Raw genomic sequence first — 10664 nt, 5'->3', positions numbered from 1 at the left:
ACATGGAAAAAACAAAAAACAAAAAGGTTAGCTTAGGAAGGGCCCAACCGGGTTCGAACCGGTGACCTCTTGATCTGCAGTCAAATGCTCTACCACTGAGCTATGGACCCTTAGTTGTTAATCTAACTGACATTTTATTTTAATATAGGTTTTCAACGTGGCGCTACCCACAATTGGGTTTCCACGTCCACGCAGAACCTATGAAAATTGAAAGGAAAATCCATCCTGTGATTGCAGTCGATGGACGATTAAAATTTCATCCAGTAAAGTCCTTGTTTCTTCTTTATTTCCAATTTGTTTCCCCTCAATAAAAATGAGGCAACCATATATTCTTGATGGTATAAAGCATGAAATGTTGGGTTTCCATTTGTCACATCACGCATGCTCTAATTCACCACCTAGTAGAATTAACTTCTAATTCTCAAAGCTCTAACAATCCAAGGCTTCATTTTTCTAGGTCTTCCCAGCAAGCTGTTTCTCATTTTAATCTCAATGAAAGCTCCATTGTTCCATGTCCTTGGTCCAAGCGTCCTGCCAATATTGCCACTGCAGGTGATGTTCATTAGAGCAAACAACTTCAGCAGCAAAGCTTTGAGCCATCTCATCCTTGGACAAAACTTGTCCAATCTGCCCACAGAAAATGAAAACAATTGATACAGCTCTCAATCTCGTAACAGAGCCTGAAACTGACAATTCGAGAAAATAAATTAAAAGAACAAAAGCAATGGAAATAAAATTATCAAGAAGTTAGAGAGCAAGTGATTACTTTAGTTCTCAGTTCAATCTGGTTCTTTCCATACAATCCGAAGCTTCACTGCAGGTAGCATGGAGCAAACTTGCGCAGCTTAGAGAACGAACCTTGTTAGTTGAAGATGTGATGCCAGATGCATTGATTGACATACCAGCTAAGAAACCAATTTTCATTTAGATGGCCCCTTACAGTTGCAAATGGCAAATATGAGTGCTTCCTTGCCACCGGCACACGATGATCTAAATTGTATGATGAGAGTATTAATATTTGCCCGAGCAGATACCAGCTCCAAATAATGGAAGTAAATAGCATTCCTCACAATATTTTATGGCTTCTCTCATCTTTACAATTTGCAGCATGGCAATGCACATAGGCACAGAGAGTTTTAACTACCTGAATGGTGGTCCCAGGTTCTTTTCAAGCAGAAAATGCACGTTCTCAGCTCTCAAGTTGGGGCCTGGTAATTGTAGTCACCTACCCCAAATGGATGGGCCATGTTCTGGACCTCTACCCAACTACATCCTGGAGTTTTCTTCAACCCTGAGCCATTCATCATTGATCTTGTCTTGCCAGATTCACCCCATCTAGCCGAATGAGCATGTATATCTGATAGGACTATGTAATTAGCAGCATTTCTAGGCTCAAGCTTAACAAGATGACTCAATGCAACTTCTCCTAACTTCACATTAGAATACATCCTACATGCACCTAATAAGGCTCCCCAGACTCCAGCATCAGGCACCACTGGCATTTTATTAATCAAATTTAAAGTTTCATCAAATAAACCAGCACGACTTAAAAGATCCACCATGCAAGCATAATGTTCCAACTCTGGTTCAAGATGGTGCTTTTCATGCATGGCCTGAAAAATTTTCTTTCCTTCTTTTACCAGACCTGCATGCCTGCAAGCAGACAAAACACTGATGAATGACACAGAATCAACTTGGACCAAACTCTCTTCCATCAATGAGAAAAGTGAAATAGCGTTGACTCCTTGCCCATGCACTGCATATGCTGCAAGCATTGCATTCCACGAAACTTTGTCCTTGTGTTCCATCTCATTAAAGCATTTCTCCGAATAATTGAGCTGTCCACATTTACTATACATATCAATAAGACTATTTCCCACAAGTGTATTAAATAGAAACCCCGTTTGGATAATGCAGGCATGAAAAGCCATGCCCTCTCTTAAGGCTGCCAGATATGCCACTGCAGGAAGTATGCTAACAAATGTGACTATATTAGGTTGAAAGTTCTCTAATTTCATCTGATGAAAAGAACATATAGCTTCCCTGGCATATCCACCCTGCACGTATCCTGCAATTATTACATTCCAAGATACCACATCTTTCTTAAATTTGGTTCTGTTAAACAGAAGTTCAGCTGAGGATATGTTACCACATTTGCAATACATGCCAATAAGAGCATTTTTCACCGGAACATCATGTTCAAACCCATGCTTTATAATTTGCCCATGAATACAAGTACCTTGATCTAGGTCATTTAATATGCTACAAGCTGACATGAAACCCACCATGCTTCCAGCATCAGGCTTTATTCCAGACGACCATAGTTCATGAAACATATCTATCGCATGGAAGGCGTCACCAATCTGGGAATATGCATTTATCAAAGCATTCCATGTTACAACATCTTTACATGGCATTCTATTGAATAGAATTAGTGCAGAAGTGAAGAATCCACATTTGGCATACATGGATACTATGGCTGTTCCTAAAGAAATATCAGAAGCAATATTGGCCTTAACAGCATAGCAATGTATGCTCTTGCCTAGTTTCAGATATGATAATTCTGAACATGCTGGTAGGACACTTATCAACGTTATTCCACTTGGTTTGAGAATTTCATTTTGCTTATCTCGAAAGATAGACAATGCCACTTCAGGATAACCAGATTGGACGCAAGCAGATATAAGTGCAGACCAAGAAACAAAATCTCTTTTCCTAAGTCCTTCAAAAATTTGTTTTGCCTTCTCTATTTCTCCACATTTTGCATACATGGTCAGTATAGAAGTAGCAACTGAAACATCAGAATCAAGTTCTTGTTGTGAAGCACAAAAATGTATCTCCTTCCCTTTCTCTGAATCTCTCATCTCAGTGGCAGCCAAAAGAGTACTTATGACGGAAACCTTATTCATCGTAGTGTTATCTCCCTTCATCCAATCAAATAACTCCAAAACCTCAACAAACAACCCATTACTTGCATACCCTGCCATCATTGTCCCCCACGAAACATCATCCCGGCCCTGCATCAGGTCAAAAACCTGACGAGCAGCATCTACATCTCCACACTTAGAGTACATATCAATCAACCCATTTGAAAACACTGAACTAAAGCCCCTCCTAAACACATAACCATGAATACACATACAAGAATCAATATCAGCTAATCTGGACACTGCTGGAACCAAATTTAACAAGCTCACTAAGTTCGGCTCCAGCCCCCATAATTGTATCCCCCGAAAAAATTCCAATGCCTCATAAGGATCTTCACTTTGTGATAAACCCGCAATCATAGCATTGCAAACCACAACATCTTTCTTAGGTAATATTTCAAACACCTCTCTTGCACATGTTAACTCGCCCATTTTACAGTACATGTCAATAAGACTGGTCCCTATAAATACATCAGAGTCAAGCTGCTTCCGAGCCACTTCACGGTGCACCAAGACACCCTCTTCAAAATCCAAAGCAGCAGTACAAGCTTTCAAAACAAAGTTGAAGGTATACTTGTCTGGCTCTACACCTTGTTCTAACATAGAATGGTACATTTTTCGAGCTTCTTTGTGCTTGTTTGCTCTTGTATAAGCTCTGATCATGGAGTTCCACAAAATTACACTTGGGTTTTGAGCAGAATCGAAAACCAAGCTCGCCAAACCACATTTTTTAAACAAAGAGTAGGAATTTATGAGATGGGTCAGTGTGGAATTGTCTTGTTGGAGACCTGAGACGATCAGGTGGGCATGGATTTGAAGCAGAGACTTCAAGTCTCTGCATGAAGAGAGGAGGTTCAGGTACCGCGGGTAATTGTTGGTGGTGGTGGAGGGCAAAGAAGGAATTTCAGAAGCTGCTGCTGATGCGAGTGCATGGTACGGTCTACGCAGTCCATGTTTCACGATCATAGTACGAAACGGGTGGAAGTTTGGAACAGCTTTGCTCCTCAGGTGACATGTATGTAGTGAGAGTATTTTGCGCCTGAAGACCACAAAAGATCGGAAGGCCCAAAGTAATTGTTTCTATTGGAGGCCCATATTTGATTCAGGTTCAGTAGGCCCGAAACTATCACCTCCCAACATCACCATCTTCAAGGTTTCACTTTTCTGAATCAGACCCAGATTGTATCTGGAGTTAGGGTTAGGGTTTCGGGAAATGGAAGCCAGGAAGCTCCTCAACGACAAGAAGTTCTGGTTCGCATCTGTCCTCATTGCTTGGGCTGCTGCTCTCCAGGTACTTCAAATTCTCCTTCTACACCCAAAGACTGCATTTTTTGTTTTAATTTAAAAAAATTTGTGGGAGCCTACTACTTATCAATTGGGTTGTGGAAGTAAAGTTGGGAACTTTTGTGAATTTCAGGGGCACATGATGTGGGTGAAAAGACAAGACTCGTTCAAGCAAAAGTTTGGGAATCTCAGCGAAACCAACACCAATGATGCTGATCAGTAAGCTAAGGCAGACAAACTTTTTATTAAAAGCCCATCAAAATTTGTATGTAAACAAACAATTCCCAGTCCTTTTCTTTTAAATAGTTTGTCTGATTGGTGTATGAGTTCTATTGTGTAACTGGAGTTTAGTAATCTGATAGTAATTGTGAAAATTTTCTGGATATACTCAGAACTAAAGCAATTGTGCCATTGTGGTGTATAATTAAATAAAAGGCAAAGCAAGAAATCCTATTTACTGTGGCTTGTATGTTTGGTTTGTGTTGATAAAGTTTCAACTCATATCATTTTAAGTGCTACTTTGGTGGATCAATTTATATGTCATTGTGTGAAGCCCAGCACAAACAAATGTAGACGTCTTACTGATGTTATCTAGAGACTTTAGTGCCCATCATTTTCTGCTAGTCAGCAAATTACTATTGCTAGTGTTGCTAGCAGTTTAGCACCAGTTTGAATTTTGGTTTAGCAGTTAGCACCATTTTGAATTTTGATAAAGAAATTCATAGAATTCTCTACATGGAATGGAACCCTTATCTCTGACATAGATTGGATAGCAGCGCTGTTACTTTGAAGTTTGAACTAGTGACCTAAAAGGAGTTGCTCCATTACCTAAGATTTTATCCGACTATATGAGACATGATACAACATGTGATTAATGTCTTAGTCAAGTGTCATATTCTGTAAAAAAATTGGTTTTGAGTTTTCTGAGGATGTTGGATCTTCAGATATAAAGATCAATTCAGTAATGCAATCGCGTTGATCTCATACTCCTGTCATTCATGTTGATCTCCTGCTCCGTTAGTTATATTGCTGGCTCGGCATACTACGTTGTAATCTTTGCTCTATGGAGGTGAAGCTATGTCAGAATGGGTGTATGATTACGTGTAAGTCGTATATCCTGAACTTCTCAGCTTGGGTTATGTTGTTTCTTGATTTCCTTGGCTTACAATTCAGAGTCTTTATTTTGTGGAAATTGTTGGAGTGTTTGGTGTGAACTAAAAGACTGATCGGAAATTCTCCTGCCCCTGGGGTCTCTCTGTTTTGGGGTTGGAACTGTCTTCTCTTCCATGGGAATAGGGCAGGGCAAGGTGTGATAGTGAAGGAGCAGGTGTTGCTAGGTGCTAGGTGTGATATAGGGCAGGGCAATGTCTTAGTCAAGTGTCATATTCTGTAAAAAAAATTGGTTTGAGTTTTCTGAGGATGTTGGATCTTCAGATATAAAGATCAATTCAGTATTGCTAGTGTTGCTAGGTGTGATATAAAGACAAACTATAAATCACTAACTCTAGGTGACCCTTCAAGTAAAGTTTTTACATTTTCTTGGTAGATGAACAACAAATTTCGAACACATGAATTAATGGTATCGTGTGATATTGAAAATTATAACCCAGACCAGACCCAGGTAAAGCCTCTAACTTTCTTACTTGTTTGTCACATGAGTTTCAAGGAAATTGCAATGTGGACAGGTATTGAAATGTCTGCATGGAACTTGGAAGAAACACAGTGAGGTAGCGTGAGCATCTAGAAGCCCACACCAAGTCACCAAGTTTGTGGTCGTCATTTTTTAATATTTTACCCAATTTTTTTCATCTCATGCACATTACCGTCAGCACTTGCTTAATGATTATGTGATCTTAGTCTCTGGTACCATCTTGATTGTTGAATTCAAATTGGGCACACTCGCCAAATTCAAGTTCTCAAACCCCAACTGGTTCTGTTCTACTAATGAGGATGGGCCAATGGGCAAGTCAACTTGAAAAGCATGAGCTTTTGACCAGGGAAGCAAAAACCAGTTCAAGAAACTGCGATATGGCTTTTGTTCTTCATTTCATTTCGTTCTCGTTAGGTAAAGTCAGAGTCAAAGCAAAATACAAGTGTGCAAAAATGCAGTTGCGCCAATTGCTCAGCTACCCAAAAAAGCACTTTTCACACTAGCTGACTCTCTTTGAGGTTTGAAGTTTGAACTGGTTTTTTCTGTTCCTCAAGTCCTAGTGGGGATGCCAAGTCACAGCCGGCAATAATGTCCAATAATATATAGCCCCACCTTTTGGCTGACAAGAGAAGTAGAGCATAGATTAGTATTATCCAAACCCTGGTCTTTCTGGGAAAGCACTAGCAGAAGATTATAAAATTACAGAAAACGTGTGGAGAGCACATAATAACACATTGTTTATGCTTTCTGAACCAGACGTTTGTCTATATTATATAACTGAAGCCATAGCTAGCCACCAAATTAATCCGTGGATAATCTGTCCGAGCTGAGTGTTTAAAAACTTGTGTAACAAGTTATATATATACTCATAGCTAATAACTTAATTAATTAATCAAGTTGGTTTTTTTTAATAGTCACTAAATTAAGTCAATTAACAGTAATTATATATCATTCATAGCTACAAAAAGTACATCCATTATTTTCCAATCCTGCTTTATTTTGTACACACATGCTGGAACCGGATGCTGTGTTGATTCTTAATTTCTTTACTAGTTGGACCAAGTTATATATGTGGCCCTAGCCTTGGGGGATCCACTAATAAAACAAAATTGAAGTTATGATGGCATAATTTTTCTTTGCATGACTAGGATTGAATTCGATAACTCGTAAAATTTAAGGTATGTTTAAGGAAGAAACAGGTTTAAGAATTTTCATCTTATGAAAATTAAAAGGAGTAAATTATAAGATGATGATAACTTGCACGATTTCAGAGAGTTGGTATATTACTTTACGACTTTAGTAGTAGTGAGCATTCACCTTCCATATTTAAGGTCAGAATTTTTTTTAGCCTACGAATTACAAACATTATGATTTGAAGAGCTGAAATTCTCAGAGCCAGGACAAAATTATACAAATCTTGACTAAATATTCTTGTATTTATTGTTGCTAACTTGTGGTTCAGAGGAGACTTGAGGAGGAGCCAGCCAGTGAAGCCCATCGATGCCTCATGATGAGCTCACTCTCCGAACCCTTTTTTAATCCAACTTTTGAGTATCACAAAAGGCCATGCCAGTCTTGTATTTCTGTATCTTAATTAAGTCAAAATATAATAGTATCTCAGTCAAATTTCCACACCAGACAGAGTATGAGGCACTACCAAGAGCCAGGACCTTGTCTTATAAATATGATTGTGACTTTAAATTTATTATGCTTAGAATCTCTCTCTCTCTCTCTCTCTCTCTCTCTCTCTCTCAAATTCTTGGCATAAAATGAATGAATATGCAGACTTTGAAGTACACTTTGGTTCAAATTCAAATAGAAATTTCGAATGAAAACGATGTAGAAAACTAATAATGCAGTGGAAGGAGTCACTTGGGGAAGTTGATGTATACAAAGCTTAAAACACATCATCGATTACTTGCAGTCTTAGCCAACTATGTACAGTTATATAAATTAATTATTTTCTATTAATCCACATATGTCATCACTTACACCATTGCCGACTTCCTTGTTAGCAATTGTTTCTGGTCAGATTATAAGACAAATTATATTATATTATATTATATTATTTGAATATGCCGACCACATGCAATACACGCATACATACGTGTATATGAGTAATGTCCCATTGTCAAATTTATGTTAATAAACCGTAAATCTGAACCGTATAATTTGCTAAAAGTAAAATTTATACTCTGGTGATATAAACATCTACTCATATATGTATTTACATCGTTGATATTCAGAGACTGATAATATAAGCAACTTATGTTATGTTTATTAAGTCGTATGTGATTTATTCTACATACCGAATATAAACACGTGGCTATATATGTTTTTATATTGTTATTTTGCTCCCAAAATTAGATCAAGTTCAGACTAATTAAGTAAGTTGAGTATGATCCAATCTAGCTGCGCAGGTCTTAGTGATGTTTTATTAGGAGTCTTACTAAAATGTTTGACACGGTTTCTTTGTTAGGAAAAGTTAGACCAAAACTTTATCCGATTGCACCAACTATTCAGCTACCCCACCTCATCATCACCTATCTAGAAAGCAAAAGTATTTACATGAGTGGGAAAAGGTTACTGTTGAAGCACATTATATTATATAATTGGACCAGTGCGGTGCGGCTAGCAGAGTTGAATATAAAGTTAAACATTCACATAGAGCATATATCTCGAGGAAGATATGTATTTAACGTGGAATTTGTGTGAATTAATTAATTAATTAATTAATTCAGCCAAATCAGACTAATAATCTCCTGCTTTGATAGTGAGGTTAGTGATGATGGGATGATGACAAGGGATTAAGTAAAGGTGTTTATGGTTACTTCTAGGAAAGTCAAAGGCAATTAAGTATCATTCATACTATCTTATGAACCAAGTAATCAAACTGATGAGCTAATTTCTTCTTTTTTTAGGAACGAATTAGCTAATTAAACAACTTTTTTTTTTCTTTCCAGCGATATTTTACGTACTTTAATCTAATTTAAACAACAGGGAGGGAGATTCGAACTCGTGTGCAGAGTGTGGAGCACATCCGCTTTAACCAACTTGAATATGTTTGCAATTAAACAACCCTTATTAATAAGAGTGGTCCTCGTTTTCCTTCTTTAATTGTTTGGTTTTAAATTCAACAACTCGTTTTCCAATTATTCTTGGAAAACCCATAGGACTTAACAACGGCTACTGTTCGACAAAACACATCCATAGAATTTCAACTACCACAACATACTCTTCCATTTCTTCTTTTCCCTAAACAAGTTTAGCAAATTAATGTTGAAACAATGAGTGTAGAAAATGTTAGGAAGGAAGTAACCAAAAATGACTTGCACGAAAGCAACCCTAAGATAAGATTTCGTTTCTATGTCTTGAAACAAACGGCACCATTGCTTTTGACTTTTGAACCCACGATTTCTTGCTTCTCTTTCAAGTAGTGATGCTATCTGCTAGTAGAAGATACACGTTAAGTGACTATATGCTTCTTTTAAAAATAAAAATAAAAATTAAAAAATCGATATATGTATACAAAGAGCTTCAGTTGAAGGATATCCTGATCTAAACCATTGGATATTCTCTCAAAGATAATTTCTATATTAAAAAAACACTTGAATCCGAAACTATTTGATCATTCAATTATATGGTTGTTATTATAGTTTTTTTTTCTTGAAATTTAAACAAATAAACTATATAATCATATATGGTGTATAAATTATATAATGAACAAAGAATACTGGATACACCTTATAACCAAAAAGAAGAATTGGTAATAAGCTCATCAGCAACCCCTATGTGATTAATTACAAGAAATACAAATGGATCAAAAACCTAGAGATATATTTAGGAAAACCCAACAAGTGGAGCTGCTTTCCCTATCTGAAGAATCTTCAAGTCATTCTCTAATGGCGTCAAGTTGAGATCCAAACACATAACCCTCCTACCGCTATTTGTCTTCTTCAAAACTTGAAACATTGGCGCAGGCTGAGGGCTCAGGCTCAGAGAGTTTGAGTTAGAATCAGAATACTGACTATTATTATTATTATTATTATTGCTCAAGGCTGATCTGTGCCTCCTCATGTGACCCCCCAAGGCCTGCCCTATAGCAAATTCCAGCCCGCATATGTTGCACTCGTGGGTTTTAGGTTTTGGTGGTGATCCTTGTGACTGGCTCTGATCTGAGCCGTTGCTACTATTTCCATCTCCTGGCCCCATTAGTCTCGGCTTCTTGTGGCTGGCCCTGTGGCCGCCGAGGGCCTGGAAGGAAGGGAACTGGCGGTTGCACGTCTTGCACTCGAAAACCCGGGTGGGGGAGACGGAGAAGTTGTCGTAATGGTGGTGGTCGTGGCTGCCACGGGAGAGTAGCATCAAGCAGTTGGCCATGGTTAGGCTGCGGTCAAGCTCTCTCATTTCTGTGATGCTCCTCTTCATGGTCATGTGCAAGCAAGAACACAAGAGATTAATTAAGTGCTAATTGAAGACTTGATGTATTTGGGATGGAATGTTAAAATGAACAAAGGAATGGAACATTTGGGGTTTGGGGGGTTCGGTATATATAGGGGAAAGTTGGCCACTGAGATATTAGACTTTTCATATATGTGGTTGACAACTGAGAATATGTGACAACAAAGACTTTGTTAATTTCTCGTTGGATAAGAAATTAAAATAACAAAAACAAGAGAGAGAGAGAGAGAGAGAGAGAGAGAGAGTAGTGTGTAACAGGGGATTCGTTAATTGGTTGTTTGGTGTGAAAGGAGCTTTAGCGGCATATAGAAACCAGGTACGCAATTGACCACGTCAGCATG

General features: G+C 38.1%; 3 protein-coding genes and 1 non-coding gene across 7 annotated transcripts; 1 reads left to right on the top strand and 3 right to left on the bottom strand.

Moving 5' to 3' along the window:
* Positions 1–38: 38 nt before the first annotated feature.
* Positions 39–110, bottom strand: TRNAC-GCA (transfer RNA cysteine (anticodon GCA)). The gene has a single exon. It is a non-coding gene; the product is annotated as a tRNA-Cys (tRNA).
* A 153-nt stretch (positions 111–263) lies between these two features.
* On the bottom strand, positions 264–3901 carry LOC110756542 (Pentatricopeptide repeat (PPR) superfamily protein). 4 transcript variants are annotated; one of them, XM_021957981.2, is made up of 3 exons: positions 1145–3901; positions 767–990; positions 264–686 (listed from the first exon to the last, which is right to left on the bottom strand). In XM_021957981.2, the coding sequence occupies exon 1, from the start codon at positions 3891–3893 to the stop codon at positions 1197–1199; it is 2697 nt and encodes an 898-aa protein (XP_021813673.1). In that variant the 5' UTR covers positions 3894–3901; the 3' UTR covers positions 264–686; positions 767–990; positions 1145–1196. The 4 variants fall into 4 exon arrangements, with proteins under 4 accessions (XP_021813673.1, XP_021813672.1, XP_021813675.1 ...); XM_021957980.2 differs by having other exon boundaries at positions 767–3901; XM_021957983.2 differs by having other exon boundaries at positions 264–680; positions 767–3901.
* An 86-nt stretch (positions 3902–3987) lies between these two features.
* On the top strand, positions 3988–4673 carry LOC110756544 (hexose transporter). Its single transcript, XM_021957984.2, has 2 exons — positions 3988–4218; positions 4345–4673. Exons 1-2 carry the CDS (start codon positions 4141–4143, stop codon positions 4432–4434), a joined length of 168 nt encoding a protein of 55 aa, XP_021813676.1. The 5' UTR covers positions 3988–4140; the 3' UTR covers positions 4435–4673.
* Positions 4674–9549: 4876 nt separating this feature from the next.
* On the bottom strand, positions 9550–10402 carry LOC110756693 (zinc finger protein ZAT12-like). The gene has a single exon (XM_021958147.2). The coding sequence runs from the start codon at positions 10294–10296 to the stop codon at positions 9703–9705; it is 594 nt and encodes a 197-aa protein (XP_021813839.1). The 5' UTR covers positions 10297–10402; the 3' UTR covers positions 9550–9702.
* Positions 10403–10664: the final 262 nt, after the last annotated feature.

The sequence above is a fragment of the Prunus avium genome, chromosome 2 (genome assembly GCF_965620075.1).
Source record: "Prunus avium chromosome 2, drPruAviu1.hap1.1, whole genome shotgun sequence".
NCBI lineage: Eukaryota > Viridiplantae > Streptophyta > Magnoliopsida > Rosales > Rosaceae > Prunus > Prunus avium.
Note: the sequence above shows the minus strand (reverse complement) of the source record. Positions and strands in the feature narration are given on the sequence as shown.